This window comes from Solenopsis invicta, chromosome 5 (genome assembly GCF_016802725.1).
Source record: "Solenopsis invicta isolate M01_SB chromosome 5, UNIL_Sinv_3.0, whole genome shotgun sequence".
Lineage (NCBI taxonomy): Eukaryota > Metazoa > Arthropoda > Insecta > Hymenoptera > Formicidae > Solenopsis > Solenopsis invicta.
Window position 1 is genome coordinate 1,989,305 of NC_052668.1, and position 26,645 is coordinate 2,015,949.

The following is a 26,645-nucleotide window of genomic DNA, read 5'->3' on the forward strand; positions in this document are numbered from 1 at the left end:
ACGAGCGCGCTTGTGAAGCACGCGGCACAGCACGCGCATTGCGCGTGATACAGATTTTCGAAGACAAAAACAGGTAGTCAAAAACAAGGAGTTACTCGCGTTTAAAATTTTGTAAAGCAGGAATATAAGGCACACAGCAACGAGGAAAAATCACTTCTATCTCACAATGTGGTAATTAATTCTACTGACGCTATCGCCTCCTTCTTTCACCCGGCCATCGAGGGTTTTCCTGGCAGCCGAGGATCGACGCATCTGGCGCTATACGTTCCCGAGGTTCAGGGGGATACCGTGTTCTCCACCACTGTCTTCGGACCAGCAACGCCTGGACGACGCCACGCAAACCAAGCGGCTCTTCAAAAGTTTACCAAGGCATTCAGGCCGAGGCGGACTCTACGGACAGCAAATGGGAATCACGCGGACGAGACGTCGGCACCCAGTAAAAACCAACATCTACTGCCAATGTCGCTACACAAGCTGCGGACAGCCCGTCGCAACCGCCAGGTTCAGCTACGACTTTTTTTACTCGCAAGTCGCGAAAGAACATGCCTGAATCAGAGTTTTCCCGAAGACATTGCAGCACCGGGAACAGCGAAGTCATTCGTGGAGTCGCCAGACCATAGAGCGACATCCACGGGATTCCCGCCGTATCGCAGCACCATCCCGCCATCGTCGGAAATCTCGCTACTCGCTAGAGGACAGGCGCGGCAACACAAAACGTGTACAGACCTCTCTACACACTCCACGTCATCCACGTGAGTACGAAAAGGCGAACGCGTTAAGCCGCATTCTCGACACCGTAAAGAGCGCTAACATCAGACGTTCTCAAACGGCTTTTTTCAGGGCCACCACAAGACTTACATACAGAGGAACTCTCGTACAATCTCATAGCGACTAACCAAATATACCTTCCTATTATGATCTTACACATATATTTAATCTTTTTTGAAAAAGATAATGGTAAATATATCAAATAGGGAAGACAGCCCCGACAACCTTGACCTTAATATATGTTGTCAAGGTCATGACCCTGAGTAACGTCCAATAAGTTTTAGCCGTCGCTTGCCCTTCGTTAAAAAGTTATAATCATAAAAAGTTTATAAAAATTAAAAGTAATAACTACACACATACATATACACATAAAAATGTAGTACAGAGAACGCGTGAACGGAGGAGGGGTTCCGCCCCTCCTCCTGCACCCTCTTCCCGTATTTTTTTAACCTAACCTAACCTAACCCTATTTTAGTTGTAATTTGGCTAAGGATATTCAATTGACCACGTTGCAATATTAGATTTAAAATTAAACTAAAATAGAATTAGGAATTAGGTTGGGTTAGGAAAAATACGGGAAAGGGGTGCAAAGAAAGGTTCTTTGTACCACACGTAAAAATTTTTCCTAACCCAACCCATAACTTTAAATCTAATATCATTACGACAAAAATAAGGGTAGGTTAGGTTAGAAAAAATACGGTGAGGGGGTGAAGGAGGTGGAGCGGGGCCCCTCCCTTGCCCACGCGTTTTTTGTACCACATTTTTATGTGTATATGTGAGTATATGTGAATATATGTGAGTATATGTGTAGTTATTGCTTTTACTTTTTATAAACTTTTTATGATTATAACTTTTTAACGAAGAGCGAGCGGCGACTAAAACTTGTTGGGCGTTACTCAGGATTATGACCTTGACGACATATGTCAAGATCAAAGTCATCGGAACTGTCTCCCCTATTCGATATATTTACCAAGATAATCTTATATTTCAGTAAAATATTCTATTTTTATTTCAATAGTCAATTATAACAGTTATCTCAAGAGCACAATAATTTGTTTTTGTGATAATATTAGGTGTACAAATAAATTACAGTTCAAATTTTTATAAACAATTAAAACATTAATTTAAAATAAATTTTTGCATTCTTTAGCAATTATATAGCGTTGGTATATAAGGTGCGTTCCTTTTCACGCATGATGTATCTACTTATTCTTGGAGGAAAAGAGGGTATTATGACTACTGCAGACAATATGGTTACCCCTATTATTTCCATTATTAGCTGACGTATTCTAACAATTGCTTATGGACTTATTTGTTTAGTAGCTCGCCGTTTTTTAGTGATGCTAATATTCCAATACATAATGACTGACAATTGTTATAAAGCATATTTACTTTTGAGTACTTCTAAACTTTTTCAAGGTACACTTTTAACCTTACATATTATACATTTCCTCATTATTCTTAAACTTGAGTGTATTATCACACAAAGGTACTACACACACTCGAGTGTTTTTTTGTTATTTAACTTTTTATTTGGCTGTATACATTTCGAGTTATAAAAAGTTAAAACAATAACATAGAATTTTATTAATATGGTTTTTTTAAGCGAAATTTTTATATCAAAATATTTCTTCAATAAATCGATTGTTATTCTAAAGAGCGGTATTTAAAAATATTAGAGACTTCATTTTATGGTTGTTATTTAATGTTAAACAGGAATAAAATAATATTTTTAATGAAATTTCTAATAGTACAATATTTTTAAAGCTTCTGAACGCAGGAAAATTCTAAATCAGGAAAAATCTAAACAATGGAAAATTAAAAATATGTAAGTTTGTAACAAGACGTTTCTTTTAAACTAAACTAATTTTTCAAAATTATTTTTATGGATAGTTATATTACAATTACTTCCTTTCTTCCACCGATTATGCAGTGCATTAGATTTTTATAAATTACGTCGTAAGTAATAAATATTTCATTACTTTGAATCTGAAATCTGTCAAACAACACTCTGACGAATGTAATTGTTTAAATTTCAATAGAAAATATGAATTATAAACAAAGTTATTCAATTGATTAATTAAGGACTCTCGAAATTTTAACAACAATTAAGTTAGAAATAGGCTAATGAGACTTAAGATTTATCCAAAGCTTCATGAGTCTTCATCAGTCTTAATGGATGAGTCAGGAAAATTATGAATAATTACACTTAAAACATAACATTTGATAGTTACATAGACAAGTGTCAATGTTTACAACACGGCCACGGGTTGTAATGCCACGACGGATTTGGGAAACAGTTGGTGACCTGACTGCTTCCTAGTTACGTTAACTAATGATGGTTAGTTTTTCAACTTTTTTCGACTTTTATTATTATTGATACGCTGAAGAGGACTCCAAAGTGAGTCGAAACGTTTGCTTGTTAAGAGAAATGAATGAATGATTACACATTAATACATGTGTTCGCGCACTCTTTACCCGCGCTAACTCTCATTAGCCTATTTCTAATTTAATTGTTGTCAAAGTTATTTAATAAAATAAAAATAGGTGCCATATTACCCTCTTCTTCTCTTCTTTGCAATGGATATTAACAAGAAAAAATAATGAATCATGCGCATCATGCATGAAACGGAACGCACCTATAGTTATTAAAAATAACACCAGAGAACCTTGCAAAGAGTCAAATTATAATTTTAATGAAATTTTGTATATATATAGGTTTCGTAAATAAATAAATTTTGAAAATATATTTGTGGCCCAAGAACGATTTTAAGAGGTATAAATTATGTGTAAAGCAATTTTTAGGTTTCATCAATATATATCTCAAAAACTATTGAAAAACATTTTATACATAAGTTTTACAAAATTATTTCGTTCCATCTATAGTCAATATCTTTTCAAATAAAATATTTATAAAAAAATTTTTTTAATTTTTAAAAATAATTGATTTTTACAAATATTATTGTCGTAATTGAATAAAGAAAATTTTATTTTAAAATTTTAATATAAAATATTTTTTACATCTTTAACAGTTTTTGTTGTCAGAAAACACTGAAAACCGCTTTACACATCAAGATTAGTGATTTCACTTCATAAAACCATTTTTAGGTTGCAACTGATATTTTCTAAATTTATCTATTGACGTAAACTTATGTACAAAGTTTCATTAAAATCTTTTTTTACATTTGAGTCTTTGTTCCCTTATTAATGGAAAGCAGAATAAAAAGTATTCAATTTAATAGCGGCAAAAATGGCAAGAAGTAAAGTTATCATATGATACTGTATTGTTTACGAATTTCAATTATAAAAAATGCTGCAAAAACGTGCAAATCGATTTATCCTTTTCTTATATCGTATGATAGGTGCGCATTTTTGTTTAAGCGATGTAAAAGTAGTAATTTCAATTTGATTGACAACAAATATTGCATTGGAGAATCTTGAAAGTGTGACAGCAATGATTTGCAATTGTTCGATAATTTGGCAAAAAGAGCTTGTAGAGCAGTTAAAAATAACGCAAGAAACCATTTTCAAACGTCTACACGAGATTTGAAAGATTCAAAAAGAAGGAAAATGAGTTCCGCATAAACTCACCAAAATTAACAAAAACCAACGAGTGTCTACGAGTCTTATTCTTCTCAAATAGCATAATAAACCTTTTTTATGGAAAATTATTACAGTATGATAAAAAATGGAAACTTTGTTACAATCCAAAACTCAAAAAATCATGGATAAATTTTAGCGAATCATTAACATCGATCGTAAAGCCCAAACGCTTCAGAAAGAAGGTTTTGTTCTGCATTTGATGGGATTTATTATGAGCGTTATTTATTACGAGCTATTAGAACCAAATCAAACAGTTTTAGACTTGTATCAACCTCAATTAATCCGCTTAAGTCGAGAAGACTGAATATTTGACTGAAAGAAAGAATATTTTAAAACAAAAAAATTTTACTTAACGCAAGAAATTATTTTGGGTCCTAACAACTTATTTGGAGTCACATTAAAAATTTTTTAATTGAAATATTTATAAATAAAATAAAAAAATTATTTTTAATTAAGTATTTTTTCTTAGTTCTAGAAAATATTTATTGTTAGATCATTTTTGTATTCAAGATAATCAGATTTTTTAAATCAAAGAATGTCTAATTAAGTTTAATGATATTATTAGTTTATTTGTATCATTGTTTAAATGTAAAAAAAGTAATAACACAAAATTATATACTTAAGGTAATGTCTATTTACTTTAAAAGTAAACATTTTTACTTAAACAAAAAAAAAACAAATGTTTACATTAATATATCTGGTTAAAAAAATGTATTTTTTCAGTTAAAAAAATTTTTTTTTAATGCAGGAATTGGAATGAAACACTCATATACTGGTAAAAAAAGATCGTCCTATAAAATTGCTACATAACAATGTTAGGTCACACGTTTCTTCTAACGCAAAAGACATGACGCAAAGACTGTGTTATATGACCGAAAGTAACGGCGCGCAGTTTGGTTGAGTCTGAGAAAGTATATAAAATCAGACGAATACATAAAAGCGCTAAGATCCAGCTAGCGACCGAAAAAGACCTTCTTATTTAGATTCATATGGACATATTTTATATATAATTATACATAATTATTTATGATTATATATAAAAAAATTTTTCCCAGTTACATATTTCTAATCAGTAGATGAGATTTGAAAATGGCTTGACGATTTTATCATGTCTAAAGATATTGCATTATTTCGAGATAAAATTCGTAAGCTGCTCAAAAGATAGTTTTTAAAATAATAGAAAGCAAATACTGAATAATTAAATAAATAATTAAAAAAATTTGATTTAGTTTTTTTTAATAAACTTAGAATTGAACAAAAAAATTGGATTTTTTTTGTCTAATGATAATAATATTAAAAAAGTTCTAATGCTTAATCTAAAAATATAATTTTTTGGCTAATATATTTTTCCTCTCAATTTATGAAAATTATTATTGAGCAATTAGAATATATTTTTTTGATAAAACAAAATTTATTCGTGTAGCAAATTCTGTATAATGTTGTTAATTTTCACTTTAATATTTAATGTTTTGAAAATAAAGATATTTTCAAAGTAAGAATATTCTTTCTTTTTTCTATGGATAGAAAGACATTTTAATACGAAAATACACATGGATACAGATGTTACGTTCGGCGGACTCCACAATTTCCCTTTTCGCTGATAACAAATATTCCTCGTCCTATCATAAAAAAAACGTGGCAACGTGAGAAAATTGTTCCTGAGAAATATAATTCTCAGATATTACAATCAGAACAATAAGGTGGAAATACAAAAAGAAACCTCGTATTAACAGAATCGAGACGAATATTTGGCCATTCTGATGCAACAATCCATGAGAAAAGGTAAAGCCAAGAGGAAAAAGCTTAATTTTATCTAAGTCCGACGCCAGTAATAAATAAAATTAATCCTAGACGTCGGACGAGAAATATCAAAATCATAAATTAGGATTTATGGCCTTGCTTTTGCTTTTTTAGATGTGCATCCCCAAAGAACCCACAATAGCGATATGAACGACACGATTATTAAAGCAAATTAATATAACGAAGCGGGCTTAGAACCCTCTGAAAAGGAAAAGCGATGGATTAATAAGGAATCTTCGGAGCGATTGGGCGATCTAGCGATTCGCCCCTTTTAGAATTAGAGAAAACTCGAGCAAAGACGGAGAACTAACCAATGAAAGATCATCTAACACGATAATTGGCAAGGAGCGTTGGTAAATTAACTAACGACAATTCGAATCTTCGAAATAAGATAAAATCTATAAAAGTTTCATAACGCCCACCAATCAAATCTCTTACCCATTCGATCAACTCCACGCCCTTTCTTAAGCCCTATAAAATATGCAACTTCCTGGCGCTCCAGCATTCATATTTCATATTCATATCCTTAGTTGAATTCAAGATTCAAGATTATTATTCGTATTATTCACTCATATTTGCATCGTTACTTAAGTCTAGAGTCGAAGCTGTGCGCGTTATTTTAAATCGTTTTGAACTTAGAATCTGTGCGCGAGAATTTCAATCACGACTTTTGTACACAAACCGTCTAGTTTCAAGATCGTTCTTCATCAGCAACCTCCAAAGGTCAGAAAACGTCATCTCTCTGCTACCATAAGTAAGTTATTCACTGTTTTTCCGGTTATTGTTCAATTTTCCATTTAACTCGCTAGAAATCGATCGCTAATGAGCAATCAAAAACGTTCAGGTTCCAACTTCTTGCGCCCGATATTATTATTATTATTATTGATATTAGAATTTCCTCTTTGTATTAATATAGCAATTTCCATTTAAAACAATTCCCGATTTTCTCTTTAAATATGCCTTAAAGGCCTATGTAAATATAAATGTCTTGTTTTTATACTTAAATCGTAAGTTCTAATTTCATTTAATAGTTAAACTCTGTAAATATGATTTCCAACGCATAATTATGAATTCATTAAAGAATAAATTAATTCCATCTCTTCCTCCGATAAAAATTTCATATATTGTTTTTATACTTAAATCGTAAGTTCTAATTTCATTTAATAGTTAAACTCTGTAAATATGATTTCCAACGCATAATTATGAATTCATTAAAGAATAAATTAATTCCATCTCTTCCTCCGATAAAAATTTCATATAATTTTAACCTTTCTAATTCGATAACTAGTATGTAAAGTTCTTTAGGTAATCTAATGTAATAATGATTATAGTTAGCTATTCTAGTAATCTTTAATTAATTGTTACCCAATGATAAATAATGTGCATTAATATCTCCGAATAATCGTTAACTAATTATTTTGTAATAATAACTAATTATGTATTCTAGTTCTTATGACTACTTAATTACTCGTCTCCTTTATCACAACAAACAATTGTTAAGCTTACGCGAATCTTTTTAAATAACAGTAATGTATACAAATTTTGAACAACAAAATATATGTTAAATTTTAGTTATACAAGAATTTAAATGTAACCAATTTATTTTAATAACCCATCTCAGCACCCTTCCTCCTGGTTAAAAGATCACCGAAAGCCCGATCTCGAGTTAAAGAGACTTGACTCTCTGACTTAAATCAGGGCCGACGACCGCACGACTTCTGAAAGGGGGTTAAAACGTATCTTTTCACGTTGACCCATATTTCAAAGTCCCAACGTGCGCCCTCGTGCCTTACGCCCGATAAGTACGGCCATGAGTTTTGAGCATTTGTTGCGTCCTTCACTGCCTTGCTTGTACCACAGATAGCCTATACCCTTCCTACCTTTCCCTTAAGGCTGGACATAACACAGACTTGATGAGAATTTAACGTCAAATTTAATAAGCACTTACAATTCTTCGAGGCTAGGTAGATTTACAGCAGCAGTTGGTATCTTCGTTAAATAATTTTCATCGAGTTCCCTAAAAATAGGATAAATAAAAGATCACGTTATGAATAAATGACGATGAATTGCTTTTGTTTGAATTGTTTTTCATACTTACAATATACGAAGGTTTGATAAGTTTATAAATGCGTCATCATGAATGGCACGTATATGATTACGTCGAAGAAATCTAAAAATAAAGATACATGTATGTGTGGAGTCGTACTATAACGACTATTTCAGATTCTACATAATATTTTTTCTCGTCATCTCACGATGTATACTTACAAAATTTCGAGATTAGGAAATCGATGGAAAGCACGTATTGGAATGTCTGTTATGTTATTGTTGGTCAAATCACTGAAACAATTACGAAAAATTCTATAAAATTGTGTACTACAAGATATTAAGAATGTTTTGATTATACAATATCAGCTAAAAGTTATCAAAGTTTAAAAATTGTAGATTTCTTAAGGATTCTTTCTGGTTAGTTGCCCCCAAAAATAGGCATTCTTTGTCAATTTATTGTAGGAAAAATTAAACAGCGGGGAAACTTAAATCATTCTCCATCATATTTATTGTGGTTTGAAGTGTAATTACAAAAAATTACAACCAATTTGGTTGCTAAATACCGTCAGTATTTAGCGGCCAAATTGGCTGTAATTTTTAATGGCAAAGATTAATGGCAAAGACGGAACCTCTTCACGGAACCGCGGAAGTCCTACAAGTCGCCAGAATTGCTTGAAAAAATTAAGCATAACATTTTTATGTTAAGAATGAGTGTGATTTTATGATAAACTAAAAGAAATTAATTTCAATAAAATTAACAAAATGGCGGCACTTTAAAGAAAAAAACATCAATTTTAATTAAACATTTCTGCTGATTTTTCGTGGCTAAAAAAAATTATCATGTATATTAAAACAATTCTATTCTATCATATGGAGAAAGCATTTTTACACATTAGAAAGAAAGTTCGAATGTAATTCGTTGAAAGTTATTTGAGCTATCACTTTCGCTAGATAAAAAAGAGGACCGTCTTATACTGACAGTATTTTGGGGCCGAATCGGCTGTAATTTATTGTAATTGCACTCTAAACCACACTAAATGATGGAGAAAGATTTAAGTTTCTCTGCCGTTTCTTTTTCCTACAATAAATTGACAAAATATAGCAACCTAACCTAACCTAACCTAACCAGAAAGGACTCTCAAGTTTATTCTAAGTTTTATTATTATAAGTTTTTTTCAAGGTTAATATATTTTTTTTAACTAAATTAAGTTAAAGATTATAAAATTAATTTTGTCACGTTAAAAATTGCATGAACAAAAGATTTTCAATTAAAAAATGTTAAAAATTAATTTTGAAAAGTATTATTTATATTAAATTATAATGTTATAATTTTTTATAATTAGATTTCTTAAAACAATTATAATAGAGCTCATTAAATAAATTTAATATTTTATTTGTAAATTATATGGAATGACAAAGAAATATTGTTTTCTACAGAAATATTACTTTTCCTTTATAACTTTTGTCTTTTATATAGATAAATTTTTAACTTAGCAAAATGGTTAATCAGTTAAAATTTTTATGTTTTAAAAATAACTAAAGTTAAAAATAATAAGATTATAGATTCGAAAAAAATGTTAAACATAAAAATGAGATATCCAATATCAGTTTACAGTGGATTTTGGTACCTAATAGTTATTTTTCAGTGAATTTTTATAATCTTTAGCTTGCGCGTAAATTATGCGCTACATATTCGTTGGTTTTGAAATATAGATTTCCGGAGATGTTAATTTTTGCAATAAATAGCGCAGTTCACGTAAATTGGAGATTGTCAAAATTTACTATAAAAATTTCATTAGGCATTAAAATCTGCTTAAAAACTCGTCGAGTTGGCTAAGACATCCGTATCGGAGATTTGGGAGGTTTCAGGTTTAAACCCTGGCTGAGGTGATATTTTTCGCAATAAATTCTTTACAGTCTTTACAGGGGTTAACATTTAGAGACTAGTTAGCATCAAGTATTATTAAATTAATTTTAATTTAATAAAACACGTGATATTACTAATTCTTGTTCAGTTAGAGCTGGGTTATGGTCGAAAAAACAATTCGGCGCGCAAATTATTGAATTTGAAGAAATATATAAAAACTCATAATAAATAATAAATATAAGCATTAAGATCTAATTACGACCGTTGAAAAAGTGTTCTTGTTTAATTTGTGTTAATTCATACTATAATACTTTCTCATCAAATTTCCAAATAACGACACAAAGCGCGATTTTACATAAGAATCAGGAGCAAAAGAAAAACATTACATTACTTTTAAACGAATAAAAGAAATGTTAAAGTTAACACGGATAATCAAACATAATGTAATAATAAAACACTCTATGAAATATTTATATTTTTAGACATGTTTTGAGATGAGATATATATACATCCTTAAAAATATAATCAAGTATTTCTCATGTTTCGATATTGCAATTCGTTTATGTCATGTTTCTAACATTACGGAAGCAAGGGTAAGTAATTTTTTGCTTGCATTCAAACATACGTAACAGATTTACGGAGAACAAAATAGAAGATACTAGTGAGCAAGTCGTCATCAAGCGACCTTCTAAAAATATTTTTTTTCACGAGAGATGATCGCGAGAGATCATTGCACTCATAATGGATTATGTTCGCAAAGCGAGAAAACGGACTATAAAATAATTCTAGTATTTCTATCATCCCAGAAAAGTTACAATTAGTTAAAAATATTAAATAAGCGTACTTAGAATTTTAATCAGGGCGGAGGGAGGACAACATTTATCTTCATACAAAATATAAAATATTTATATTAAAGTCAATTTTCGAAAATCTTCAGAAACTTTCTCTCTTTTTTTTTATCGCAAACACCGATGTTTTGTGTATTTATATTTAACATTATCCATTAAGACAATTTCTTGAATATTGTTGATTACAATCACATTTACCATTTACAATGTAATTTTTAATTTATCTTACCTTTATCTAGAGATCATTTTTAGTTCTTTAAATGCTACATACTATTTATTGTTAAACGTGGGGGGATATGTATTTTCGGCATATATCTCTTTTTTAACAATGTACTACGAGAATTATCCTTGGACCTGATCTACAATTTTCTTGATTCAACGATAAACGATTCTCGAAAACGGACAACTTGAAATTAGAAATTCGTGTGAATCAAGAATGGCGTAATGTTTTCACAAGATGATAAAAAGAAATAGTATTAAGTAAGAAAACCAGCGAATTGACTCTCTCATACTGGTGCCGCGTGAGCGGGTATCGAGAAGAACAGACTAAAGGTGCGTGGATTCTGGCTAGGGTTGCTAGATGTCCGGGATTTCCGGGATTGTCCCGGAATTTGTCGACTGGTCCCGTGTCCAGTAATTAAAGTTTTTTGCCCCGGAAATGATATTTTTAATATGATCACATGTAGAAATGATAGTAAGATAATTTATTTTTCAAAGTTGATATGAATAATACAAATAAAAAGTACAAATTATACTTTATGATAATAAATAAAAAAGATTTCATATAATAGTTTTTACTTTATTATTTCCTTTAAATAAATCATATACACCGTTATCAGGCGACTCAAAAACTAGGATATGTAGTTTTCTTATAGTTTTTTTTCTAAATAATCAGAGAAAAACTTTTAAAAGAAATATACATTTTAGTTTTTTAACTCGTTTTTCTATCTTAAAAAAAAATTACTTCAGTTTAAAATTATTTTTTAAAAAGAGATTACAGTATACTATGATTTATGTGGAGACATTACTGATACAAGAACTCTTTAATAATAATTAATATCCGTTTTTCAACCATCGTCTCAGAGATGTCCCGGAAATATTGATATTAGATCTGGCAACCCTAATTCTGGCCCATTTTTACGACTCGATCTCTTTTGCTCAGAATGGATCGATGTCTACTTATCCATTTACCGAATGGGATGAAAAGAACAGCACGCTATTCTGCATAGAAATAAAAAAAGAAGTTCTCACTATAACATATAACGATCTTTTATTGCATTTATTTATATCAATGTTGAGCAATTAAAATTGAAAGAAAGAAAACTTGTGCCCATAAAGTAAGAGATATTAATTTTATTAAAAAATATTTTATCTGAAATTTATTGTATTTGATGAAGTTTTTTTTAAAATAAATGCATTTATATTTTTTTATGTCCTAAATTCTCTGATAAATAATGGTTTTTATTGGGCCGCCTCCAATTTAACTTACGTAGCTTTTTTATTTAGTATTTGCAATGTAGAGTCATGTAGAAATGAAATTATGTGTCAAATAAATTCAAAATTATGGTGAATTGTTATTTTTCCGTGAAAATTCTCGTAATGTTATTTTTCGGTAAATTCTCACATAACCCATAAATTGAGTAAATATCATTAATTTTGGTCTTTTCATCGTTATTTAAAAAAATGTTTTATTTTTTATTGAATACGAAGTATTCTTCATAAAAATCAAGACAAAAATGAAAACAAAAATGATTTTGCGGTTTCTCGGTTTGACGATCCAAACAAATTTTGTTTCGATGCTAATTCAATTTTGAATAACCATTGCGCACTTTGCGCTCAAAAACCATGTTTATAAGATGTGCATAGAGCAAAAAATATTTTTTTTAAATATTTAAAAAATGTTTTAATCATCTTTTCTTTAAAAGAAAAGATTGTTTTCATTTTTGTGAACAATACATTAATTAAATAGCCAAAAAATTGATTACATTATTGTATAAGATTTTTTCATCCAAAAAGTACTATGTTAAATTATCAATAAGTAATATGTATATAATAGATAATTACTATAAAGAGTCCATTTGACGTAAAAATTCAGAAAAATTGTAATAACTTCTTTTTTATGTAGCTCTCACAATGACTAGATAATTTCTTCGATCATAATACTTTTCTCGTATTTTTCTCCAAATGCATTTGTAAAAGATAAAAAATTTAAATTTGATTTAAAAATAAAATTAAAATCATGAATTACGCTTAAATCCTAATTGTGTCATTATGCTGATAAATTAGTACTCTTAGTATTAACAAAGAACTTTGTAACGATACAAGATTAATGGTTATTGAACTGACAAATCACTTATTAAGTGACCTCTCATAAGTTAGCAGGACCAAATCAGCAGAATCGAATACAATTTATCAGAAAATTTAGTACATATTTTGTACTATTTTGTATTATTTTGTACTAAAAAAAAATAATTTTGTACCCCGTGCCATTTACGAAAAAATCGTGACGCTGCCAATTTCATATTAAGCTAGCAGAACAAAAAAAATATATTGTTACGTCCGCGGATTGCGGACGTTTGAATCCGGAACGTAATTTTTTTTTGTTTTGTTTTTGGTTTTGATTTTTGAGAGATTAAGGCAGTTGTCACCAGTTGTGGCTCTGAATCGTGCGATAACACGCTCAGATACACGATAATTTATTTATACAAGAAAGGGGGGAAATTTTGGGAGGGTATATAATTATGTGAATAATAAGCAGTGAATTTAGAAGAATACAATAGTGTTTTATTGAAATAAAAAGAGTTTTAACATGCGTGATTAAGTGTATATTTGGCGTAGGGTTGGTATGAAGATACATGTTTTTCGTGCATATCTGATTTATTTGGTTTGTATAAGTGTTACTGTTTCTGTATAATTGTTTTATGAATGCCAGAATAATAGAATAAGTGTGAAAATGTGAACGCTTGTATGATAGGATCGCATTTTTTTGTAAGATCACTTGAAATTAAATGAAAGATCGCTCGTGTTAATAAAATGAAGGAGTCGCGGTTCGGAGTCGCGGTTTGGATGCGCGTTGGTCGGGTTCCGTGTAATCGCGATAAGGTTCTTTGTCCATATTCTTTTTAATTTACTCACTTTATGAATTGACGAATTGAGTTTAGATTGAATTTGAGTTTTGGTTACCCCGAGAATACGTTAACAGAGTTTCGTATTTTAAATCAAGAAAAGAGAAAAGGCTGAGATTTTAACTCGAGCAAATTTACTGTAATTTGAAATTTTAAATTTAATTTGTAATTAATTAGAGTCAGTTGATTTGAGTGCAATTAATTTGAATCAGTTGGGTCGGAGATGACGTCTGTCCGAATACCTTTTAGGAGGATAAAAATTCATTTTGGGAAATTTGAGAGACGCTGGTTATAGAGAAGGTGAGCAAAGAGTCGCGTTCGCGAGTCTTCTTCGACAGAAAAGAAAAAGATGAAAATATTGGAAGTTGTGGTGTCGCGTTTGCAAATCTTCCTCGACGGCAAGGGAGAAGGAAAAAGATAGAAGATGTCGAAGAATCGCGTTCGTGAATCTTCTTTGACGGGGCTGGAGAGTGAGAGAGAAAAGGAGATGTCGAGAAATTGCGTTTGCGAATTTTCCTCAATAGGATTGGAGAGTGAGAGAGAAAGGGAACGTCAAGGAGTCGCGTTTGCGAATCTTCCTCGACGGTGAGGATGGAAGACAGAAATAGAGTAACGAGTGGGCCACACTCTAGCGAATGCTTGGTGTGGTTCAATCCTCTGAGACTCTGATAAGAGGAAGAGAGAAAGGAGAAAGGTAGAGAAGGAAAAGGCATTCGACCGGGGCCATCCCGAAGACCAACGTCTTTGCCTGGGATAAAACCCACCCGTCGGTGCAATTGTACTTGGAAGTCTGTATTTTGGCGGTCGCTGGGAAGCGAATTTCGCTCAACCAACAAGACGGATCTGGTCGCAGGAGCTCCGATTTCACTCCTTATATAAGCAAGGATATAAGCAAGAAGTGTCGCGGGACGATTCCTCAGATTCGCGGAAATTTCGAAGCGATAGTTTTTTGTAACGCATAGCCCTTAGGAGCCCGCACCGTTTCGTGATCGCGCGGCTCGCGCCTATAGTTTGCGCGATGACACCGAGATCGTACGTGCGACGTTTCTAGATGATGGCGGAAACTGCACGATGCAAGGCTCGCATGTGCTAGGGCCGTACCATGATTTTTCTCGATTTCGCGCTTTATACGGGTAGGAGAATTTTATTAAAAGTGTACCGATAGCAAATTATAATTTCCGTGTGGATTTGGATTTTATTTAATTGGTCAGAGCATGGTTCCAAATTGACGCGATTGATTCGCTATTACTAGAGGAGAAGAGGGTAATATGGCACCCATTTTCATTTTATTGAATCATTTTGTTAATAATTAATATTTTCTATTGAAACTTGAACGATTCCATTCGTCAAAATGTTGTTTGACAGATTCTAGGCTCAAAATAATGAGATATTTATTATTTAGGATGTGATTTATAAAAATCTAATGCTCTGCATAATCGGTGGCAGAAAAAAAGTGGTTGTAATATGGCTATCTATAAGAATAATTTAAAAAAGTTAGTTTAGTTTAGGAGAAACACAGTATCTTGTTACAAAATTATATATATTTAATTTTCCATTGTTTAGAATTTTTCTGATATAGAATTTTCTTGCGTTCAGTAATTTTAAAAATACCATTAAGAATTTAGTTAGAAATGTCATTTTATTCCTGTTTAACATTAAACAACAAGCATAAAATAATGTTTTTAATGTTTCTAAACACCGCTCTCTAGAATGACGATCGATTTATTGAAGAAATATTTCAATATAAAAATTTTGCTTAAAAGACCATATTAATAAAATTCCATGTTATTGTTTTAACTTTGTATAACTAAAAATGTGTATAGCTGAATAAAAAGGTAAATAATAAAAAAAACACTCAAGTGTATGTACATTTGTGTGATAATACACTCAAGTTTAAAAATAATGAGAAAGTATGAGTAATTAAAGGTTAAAGGTGAACCTTGAAAAAGTTTAGAAGTGCTCAAAAGTAAAAATGCCTTATAACAATTGTCACTTATTATGTATTGTCATATTAATATCACTAAAAAACGGCGGGCTACTAAATGAATAACTCTATAAGCAATTGTTAGAATACGTCATCTAATAACGGAGATAATAGGGGTAACCATATTGTCGACAGCAGCCATAATACCCTCTTCTCCTCTAAATAATTTAATACGGATGGCGCAAGAAAATAGAAAATTTTATCCGCCAAACGTAACAATATATATAAATAAAAAATACAACGTATATAATATAGTTAGCGCTGAATTTATACTAATTTGTACCACCAAAAAAGAAATCAAAATATTTCCATTAACCCCTTAAAACAACCCCTATTTTATAATAGGATATTTCTCTTTTGAGTCTTTTAGAATTTAATTAATTAAATTGAACTAAATTTATTTTTTTATTTACTACCGATTGTACTATTTCGTACAACCAGAGGGGATTTTGTACTCCATGTTATTTAAAAAAAATCATGGTTCTGTCAATATGAAATAAACATAACTAAATCAAAATTATTAAAAAAATGATAAATAACGATAAATTCTATTAGTACAAAATTTGTACTAATTTGTATCACCAAAAACACTTGAAAATGTTACCACTAACACTTTAAAATAACCCCTACTTTGTAATAGAACACTTTTTTTCGATTTTTTTCAGGATTTGATTCATTAAATTGAACTAAATTTATCTTTTTATTTACTACCAATTATGTATTATTTCGTACCACCAGAGGAGATTTTGTACCCCGTGTATAATAATGCGGTGTGCTTGGTATATTTTCTAAGGTTTCTGCTCCTGCATTTATACCTATAAGCGGTCATTTTGTTCTAGGTAACATGGTTGAAACCGGAAATTCTTCCTACCTCAATACTGTCATGTGCTAATGGCACAGGTTAGCGATCTAGGTTTAGTATAGATATCTGTGTAATGATATATGCAACGCGTCGCAGTGAAGATTTAGATGCTAATTTAATTGTTTTATAGGAAGGAAAGATGTGCCAATTTAAATTTAAAAAAAAGTACATTGCAAAAGAATAGAAACAATATTCCAAGAAATTGGTAATAATGCTATAAATTTATTTATACCAAACGTAGTCTTAGATTCAATAGAACTATATGATTCAGGACTATACAAACAGTGTAAGTAAAAGAGATGTATTTCTTTGTAAAAAGTATCCAAACAATCTTTTTTTTTAAATAGGTCTCTACGTGCAAGTATAAAGTACATAAATAAATTAAAATAACGGATACAGCAATATCCCATACAGCACAAAAAATTGCAGCAACATTATAGCAATGTTGCAATGTTGCAGATTGCAATGCAATATTACGAAGATATTGCAGAAACATAAATTAACAATATGCCTGCAACATCTCATGGCATATGCCAGTAATATTCCAGAAACATTGCAACATCATAATTTTTAAATAAAGTAATGGCAATAAAGAACCAAAGCAGAATATAATTCGCATATAATAATATATTAATTCAACTCATCCATAATTATTCATCCGCATTTAGCAAACTAAAGTCGGGCGACGTTACTAAATTTTCCGCTGAATCTCTACATTCCCTAACAGCACAACCGTCCATATGTATGTCGACTGTAAGTCGACTCATCCAAATCAGGCTTTCAAAGTTGACTGCAAATCGACTTTGCATAGACGTCTACAGACAAATGTTGACTCTAAGACGTCTAGAAAAAGGCGTACAGTCCCGTGGTGCTGTGTGCATCATAGTATTGTTGAGAAACATGAATATTCATATCAATATACGAAATAGGTCTATATATGAAGAAACCTCGATCTACGTCAATAAACAAACAATATTTTCTAATTATTTTTTTAATAAAATTTTTTTCATTTTTAATTTTATTATTGTATTATATTGATATATATTTTCCAATTGCATTCTTATTTAAACAACCCAGATAGCCAAATGATTGCAAATTGTCGGCAACTTGCCGCAAATATCGCTCATAAGTTGTCAGCAAAGCAACAGAAGGGGGTATCCTCTTTTCAGTATGTTTTTGTCAGTAATAATTTTCAAAATATAATTATGACAAGTTTCCAACAATCTATTGGCAATAGACTTTAAACTCAGTTTTCAGCAACTTGCTGGCAACTGGCGCGCAACACGTCAGGAATCCTTAAAATCTAAACAATGGGTAGGAAACAAGTGTTGCTGTTACGTTGCCCTCAGATTGCAGACAATGCAAAAAACTTGTAGAAAATTTGTCGGCAATCTGATGACAACAATTTTCAGCAATTTGTGAACAACTGACGTGCAACATATTGTGTTTTTAAATTGCCATCATGTTATAAACAACAGGTAAAAAGATTTTTAATCCTTTTCATATCCCTTCTATAAATACCATATACCCTAGTAGCATTTTTCTGCAAGACTGCTGTAAATCTTGCAGTAAATTCTTAAAGATTCTGCCAGTCAAATTCTTGCAAGAAATTTGTATATATATCTGCTGCATGATTTGTAAAATTCTTTCATCAGAATATTTTAGTATAGTCTTAAAATGGGTTAAAAACGGATTAAATTTGAATTAAACATCTCATTTATGTACAAGATTAAATAACAATACAAATTGTTATTTACATGTAAAAATATAAAATTTTATGTGGAACAGCGTTCCACATACACGTCACGTTTACAAAAAAATAAGAGCGAGTATTCGTCTCGAGGTTACAACACAGACTTCATAGGGTGCTTTCCAGCTACGACACAAATCGACACTGTGTAACACAGTGTCCATTAGTGTAAGAGAGAAAATTTTAGTTGTTTCACTCACACTAATGGACACTGTGTTACACAGTGTCGACTTGTGTCGTAGCTGGAAAGCACCCATAAAAATCTCACTGGAGTATGAGCTGAGAAGTCGGCCGCGGTGGCGCCTAGATATAACGCCTGTGGCCGCACTCGACTCACGAGAAGATCTTCCGTGGCGTGGCCACCTAGCGGTGGCAGCAGATTTTTCTGCTGCTGATTAAGCAGAATTTGTACAATATCTGTACAAGATCTGCGCGCTACTTCTGTTAAAAGAATCTTATGTCATTCTGCTGAAAAACTTTGCTAGACTGCTTACAGACTGTAGTTGCGGGAAGAATCTGCTTCAAGATAGCTCTGTACCAAGTTTCTGCAAGCAATTCATATACAAGTACAGTGCACGAATATTGAAGCAGTCTGCTAGCAATCTGCCAGCATGGCTCTTTTGGGAATAATCTTTTGCACATCTGACTCAATTCTACTGCAATTAACTGCACGCAGATTCTGTCCTGCAGAAAATACCAGAAAATGCTACTAGAGTAGATCTTCCGTTTGTTTTCTGTTCCTGAACTCCCTGAATTAGTGTACACTTAAAATGAAATAGATATATATTTGAAAGTTAGTGAAAGCAAGAACGTTCCAGTGCAGTTTAGTGCAGGAATAGAAAACAAGCCTCTTGTTACAAAATCTGTGTCATATCAAGACTTATGTTCAACAGATAAAGCAGATCGGTGAGCGCTTAGGGTCAATGCACACAGGACGCGTCAACGTGTTACGCGTGGCGGATAGCCAATGATTCTTTTGCTTTCTTATTTCTTTCCATAAAAGCGAAAAAATGATTGGCTACTTCGCCTCGCGTAACGCGTTGACGCGTGCTGTGTGCATTGAGCATTAGTGAGTTAAGAGCAAAACTATGTTCCAAAACTCATAAAAAAAAAGTGTTGCAACCTTTTAGCTCATGACTGTACATACGCACACCGACGGAATCGGTATCCCTCCGCGCGCGACACGCGGCTTCTACACATATACGCGAAGCGCCCACATACATACGTACTAGTCTTCCCCTTCCATGCTACTAGTGTGGCTGCTAAAAGTCGAAAATGCATTGCTGACACTGGGCCATTTTGAATTTTCACTAGTTTTATGAAACACACAATGACAAATGATGTACATTCATAATCAGAGTAAAAAAGTAGGTTAGGCGATGCATGCGCAAGTATGCTTCGCTTCAGTTGGTCGCTTAGGTACTGGCGTTTACGTGCACTTCTCTCACTCAATAATAATACACATCATTGTCAACTAAATGCTGAAAACTTTTCAGCAATTATTATTATAGTAGAGTTGCTATTCGGTTGCCGACATGTTGCTCACAACTTATGAATAAAAGTAATACTCGCATGTTTCTGTTAACTTTATATTACCATTCGGTTGCCGACACGTTGCTCACAACTCATGAATGATAATCGTTGTTCACATATTGCTATCAGATTGCTATAAACATTGGTTGCAACAATTGTTCTACCGTTGTTTGACAATAAAACTCAGCATATTAATACTGAATTAACAAAAACATTTTTGTTTCATTAAATTATAGGCAACATAATAGCAATTGACAAGCAACTTAATTTCTGCAATTATTTGATTTAGATTGAGTATTCACGTTTGGCTATCTGGGGTATATTGACCTGATCTACCAATTATACACTTCTGTCTGAAACATTTTTACTGAAAATGCTTCATTGAAGAATTATCGATGTGCGTTTTTTAAAATGGGACACCCTGTATACATATTAGTCAAAAGCAGTTCTTAATGCTCAATGATTTTCTAAGTAAATTTATAAATATTATATTTACGAAATTTCCTTAAACTACGCGCCGCATATTGCCAGAGTTAAAACACGGTTTTTTTAAGAAGGATCCCGAATGTTATATTACGAAATTAAATTGCTAATCAATTTAATTATTTTTTTATGCTTACACGAATCTCTGTGAATCCCCCCGATCCCGAAAAAACTATAAAGAATTAATTACAAAAAATAAAAAAAATAATTTAACTGATTAGCAATTTAATTTCGTGATATTATATTATATTAGGGGTTCTTCTTAAAAAACTGTGTTTTAAGTTTGGCAAACATGCGACACGCAGTTTGGGGAAATCTTTTAAATGTTTATAAATTCACCTAAAAAATTATTAAGCTAACTGCTTTCGATATTGACACATCCGTTATTTTAACCTGTTGAGGTCACACTTCCAAATAATGACATAACGATCACATGGGATCCACTGGAGCACCCTATACAAAATCAGTTTGCCAGCTTTGTGATATTTTGTCGCAAAAAGTTTACTGCACATATCTTGAGGTCTGTTTTTTATCATCCAATAATTTTTTTTAATTAAAATTTAACATAATGAAAAAATTAAAATAAAGAAAAATTGCCAAATTTGACATTTTACAAAAATATTTATAAAACTTTTAATGTTTGAGATAATTCAACAAAAATTTAAAGGTGTATTCTCAAGATAGTATACTTTCAGATAAATTTAACATAATGAAAAAATTCAAATAAAAAAAATACTGCAAAATTTGACTTTTTTTACAAAAATATTCATAACATTTTTAATTTTTGAGATAATTCAATAAAAATTTAAGGGTGTATTCTCAAGATAGTATACTTTCAAATAAAAATTAGTTTTATAGAAGATTGTTCGATTTTGAATGGTCTGTGTATCCTTAAAGTTAGAGTGGGGTCTTTTGGACCTCTAGTGACCTCAACGGTTAATTTTATTACACTTTGCGGTCATATTAGGATTGTTTGTATTACAATAAATTATTAAACTAAGGACAGTAAAATCGATATATTCAATAAAAGTATTTAAAAGAATATTATATCAAACTGAAATGCATACAAATTATTGCTTACAATTATCGCATGTGTTGCCGCAATCAAACAAAACAAAAAAAAAAAAAAGATTTTAGCTGTTTTCCTTCATTTTTAAGCACCTTTATGCACGTGTTCAATAATTAAAATACACAAAAAAATTTAATTGATATCTGGCAGACAAAATCAAAAAGAAGAAAACATATCTGTCAGACGATCACTTGCGAGCGCGCAGGAACAATGTAGGGGAGACCGGGGTAATTCGGAAGACAGAGTAATTCGAAAAATGGAAATATCTTTTATGGGTAAATATTAAACATTTACCTTAAATACTATAAACGCGTCCTAATGTAACGATGCTGTTAATAAAGTTTTGTTGGTAACGACGTCATATTAAAGTCGTAGTAGTGAAAAATGTATTTTGCGACAGTCGAAGTAATTTCTGAGTCAGTATTTCTTCAAAATTTAAGTAAGATAAATCAGTTTTTTTTTAAAAACTTTGAATGTATCGTGTCCAATTGAATGTATTAGAAACATTTTGTGTTTATTTTTTGCTGTGTGATTTCAATTTTTTGTTGATCATATGCAATAATGCGCACAACTGATGTCTGGACTATTCGAAACACCAAATGTTGAATCATTGTTCGGACGATTTTTTTCTTTCATATTTACGTTACACAATTTAATATTCAACAGATGTAATTACACAAAATACAAATAGTCCCTGATTTGTTCGCTAAAGCAATAAAATTCTTTCTTGTGCGTTTGTATTTTTTTATTGTATGTAACATTTCTTCAAAATACTATATATCCTTTTCTGAATAAAACAAAGTCTTAACAATAGTTTTTTTTACATTCTTTTTCATCTTAAAACATAAATTTCAAAATATTTTTAAACTAGCTTCGAATTACCCCGGGCTCGGGGTTATTCGAAATATTTGCCATTCGTCGATTTTTTATATGTACTTCAAAGCAAGTACATTTTCGTATTCTATTTATAATGGTATTGTGAAGGGAAAGGTTCAACTTTTCAAACCGTCCAACATTTTTTAATAAATATAGGACTCAGGAGACGCAAAAGAAAAAAAAACCTCTTCCGAATTGCCCCTATGCTTTAATAATCACAATAATTAACAAATTAACAATCGAAACTTTGGATATTATATTGTTTTATTAAAAACTGTTTAAAATAGCACGTTGACCACACAAAATTTTACTCATGAACCTATGTCAGATTAGTATTTATTTAATATTTAAATTAAAAAAGAAAATATTAAAAGGAAATCTACATTTAGAATAACGACCCGAGTAAAAATTTTTATATATAATTATATATGACCATATATAAATCATCATATATGATCATGTACGAAATTTGTCTCTATATGACCATGTATGAAAATATATGAACATATATGATATAAACAATTTATTTATTAATATTCACTTTAATATTGTCAAAAACAGTTTTCTTAATGTTAAATCTTAAATAAAATAGAAATGTTACTTAGAGTAAAAAAAAATCGGGAATTTTGCTCAAGAATTTTTTTCCGGAAATTTTCAAGCGATCACCCATCCAAGTCGTAACCTCGCCCAACGTTGCTTGACCTGTAAGACCGCTATGAACTAATCTCTGGTGATGATCTATGAACACTTTATGTTAACACATCTATATCGAGTCAATATATGTTATTGAAAAGATGAAACATATAATTAAAGTATATTATTTATATAAACATATATAAAATTATATTTTTTTACAATTTTTTTACGATTTTTTATATTTTTTTACGATTTGAATGGGTAACCGCTTGAAAATTTCCAAAAAAAATTTTTGAGAAAAATTGGCAATTTTTTTACTTTAAAAAATGTTTTTATTTTATTTAATGTTAAGAAAACGGTTTTTTACAATATTAAAATAAATATTTATAAATTAATATTTTTTTTCGTAAAAATGTTGTCAAGTCAGCAAAAGTAACACGTCGCAAGCAGGCTTAGAAAATTTTAAATAAGATAAACACTTTTAAAAAGTCTAAATGTAAAGTACTTTGGTAAGTACTTGTAACGTAATTGTAAACGTACTTTGTATTTGCAACAAAAGACGCATTATGCTTGCGCGGTAATAGCGCGCTTCCCGATTGATATCCAAATCCGAATATCCTATGGACGTCCTAAAATTGGCTATTAATAGACGTCTATTTCATGGATGTGCAGACATAAAATAAACTTAAAACGGATATCCATAGGATGTCCTGTGCTATCTGGGATGTGATTATATATGTTAGATATAATCAGATATAATTGACCTACCTAAATATGAATTCATACATGGTCATACATATTTATATAAAAATCATATATGATTAAGTAGTTTCATATTTAAAACCTACTATTATGATCATATACGATTGAATATGAAGTCATATATTTACATATATGAACAAATATTACTTCATATCAGATTATACTTGACAATATATATGATAAGATATAATCATAAATAAATTATATATAATCATATATATTTATATATATTTATATATAATTATACATGAAACATTTTTACTCGGGGAATTTCTAATATATTTTGATCAATTACTTTAACAAATTTGTACTACTTATTTTTATAAAAATTTAATTTTTTTTTTTAATTTTTTGCCATATTGGATCTACTATTTAGAACTTTATATTTGGAACTATGGGATACTAAGTTCTATATAAAGCGCAAAAGAGTAAATAAATTTTTTTTTAGATGTACGTATATGCTACATTACACACTAATGGCACTATGCTACATACACTGTGAAGGGATTAATTATTCAAGACTTATGCAAAATTTCATTACAATTCTGAGCTTAGTTCTGTAAATAATTAAATTTTTTAAATTTTAGAATAACTAATTTTTGTATCATCTGTCACAATAAAACTTTAAATAAATCATTTTGAATATTTAAAGTACTTACATAGGAAGTTTCAGATTTTTGTCATTATTTCTTAATACATTTCCATTAGAGCAGAACTTTACTTCTTATTAAAATAATTTTTGATTTAGAAAATTGCTGCAAAATTTTTTGTATTTTTAAATACAATGTAGAACAATGTAGTTTATTTTTTTATTATTAATTCACCTTAACTCATATTTTGATTGAAATACGAACGGAGTCGTTCGTGATGCACATGTTGTGTCGGTGCAGTGTTTTTCCTCTCGTTCATTCGTCTTAAAATAGAAAAAGCATAACCTGCGGCGCCTTACGATACTTTAGCGAACGCCTTTTTTTTAAGTTCCAACAGAACTTTCTCGGCGCGCACGAACATTGGGTTCTAATTACGTTGTCGGAATCACGATTCCGTTATAGGCAAACCTTTGAAAACTTTCGATGTTTTAAACTCAAGGACAGCTTCAATTTACCAGTCTTTATAGTCTGACAATGAGATATTCAAGAATATATCTGCAATAGATATTACACATTATCAAAGATCTTATTTATTATATTATAGATAAGAGAATTTATATAAAATATTGTTTAAAAACAAAATAAAAACTTGTATGATACTTGTACGATATACTTCCATAATAATATGATTAAAAAAAAGAAGTGTTTAATTTTAAGATATGTTTTATTTCTGCCTTTGTTTTTTAAATATTACATAGTACTATTATCAAAGCACTGAAATTTAACAGTTTTAAAATGTTTTTTGTCTGAGTTAAGTAAGTTAATACTCTTTTTTAACTAAATAAAGTTAAAATTAATGCTCATAAAATTAATTTTAATTAAATTAATTACATTAAAAATTACACGAATAAAAAACTAACTTAGTTAAAAATTGTCTTAAATTTAAATTAACTCAAATTTAAATAAATTGAATTTTGAAAAATATTTTTTATATTAAATTATAATATCGTAATTTTTTAAATTTAGATTACTCTAAATAATAAAAGAATTCCAAAATGAATTCTCAGTTAAATTTAATATATTTTATTTGTAAATCAAGTTTATATAAAATAAAAGAATATTTTTTATACGTGATGTTTTCTTTTTTATAAATAAAGTAAATGTTTCAATGATTGAATTAATAAAAAGGTATAATCAGTTTTATATTATTATTGATTAATAAATAAGAAATTATAAAAAAAATTAAAATATTCATATAAAACTTTTCTCGGTGTTCAAAGAAATAGTCGAAAAATTGGGACAAGCTTCTTGTCCTTCGTTCTTTAGCTTCCAGTTGAGAACTTTTTTCTAAACATTTTTAAGGAAATGAAAAACACATCTAAAGGCTATATAATATAAAGGAAAGCTATCAATATACTATTATTTCGTTTTCATGTTAAATTTCTTAAATAAAAGCTAAAAGTAAAATAAAAATAATATAAAAAGTAAAACTATTACATGTATTTACAAAATAATAAATTTCCAAAACCAGATCAAAATAAACCAATTTTCTTTATTAAAAATACTTGTCTAAAAAAATTATCCAATCTACAATTGTTTCTTCTTCTTTAATTAAATATGTAGCTCATTGAAATGTCTAAAGGAATTTTTTTAGTTTTTAAGTACAGTGTCGTTTCGAATACTCCATTTTTTATTTTCTTATAAGCTCAGCTTTTTAAACTACTTCTACAGCAGTATGAAGTTTGTAAATTCCTTCTCTTTTTTCTTTTCCTATAGCAAACTATGAAATTGAAAAGAAAAAAACAAAAAATAATAAAATAAATTCATAAAGTAATTTTTAATATTAATCCCAGTAGGAATCTGCCGCAAGACTGCTGTAAATTTTGCATATCTTGACAGATCTTGACATATCTTGACAGATTTTGTCAGCAGGACGTTATGGTTCTCATTCTGCTTAAGTTTTCCAAAAAATTTTGCAAAACAGATTTTTGCAAAAACCTTATATGTATCTGCTGCAAAAATTGCAACATTCTATTTACA

At 30.2% G+C, this 26,645-nt stretch overlaps 1 protein-coding gene across 3 annotated transcripts in view; it reads right to left on the reverse strand.

The window, feature by feature from the left end:
• LOC105193776 (lutropin-choriogonadotropic hormone receptor) overlaps positions 1 to 26,645 on the reverse strand; it is a 156,796-nt gene that overhangs the window by 107,448 nt on the left and 22,703 nt on the right. For 2 of the 3 annotated variants that reach the window (XM_039450114.1, XM_039450113.1), the window contains exons 2-4: positions 8,440 to 8,511; positions 8,270 to 8,341; positions 8,120 to 8,188 (exon numbers count right to left, since the gene is read on the reverse strand). The exons of the other annotated variant lie outside the window; for it this stretch is intronic. In XM_039450114.1, coding sequence (XP_039306048.1) covers positions 8,120 to 8,188; positions 8,270 to 8,341; positions 8,440 to 8,511 — 213 coding nt within the window. The remainder of the gene's footprint in view (positions 1 to 8,119; positions 8,189 to 8,269; positions 8,342 to 8,439; positions 8,512 to 26,645) is intronic. 3 annotated transcript variants of the gene reach the window in all.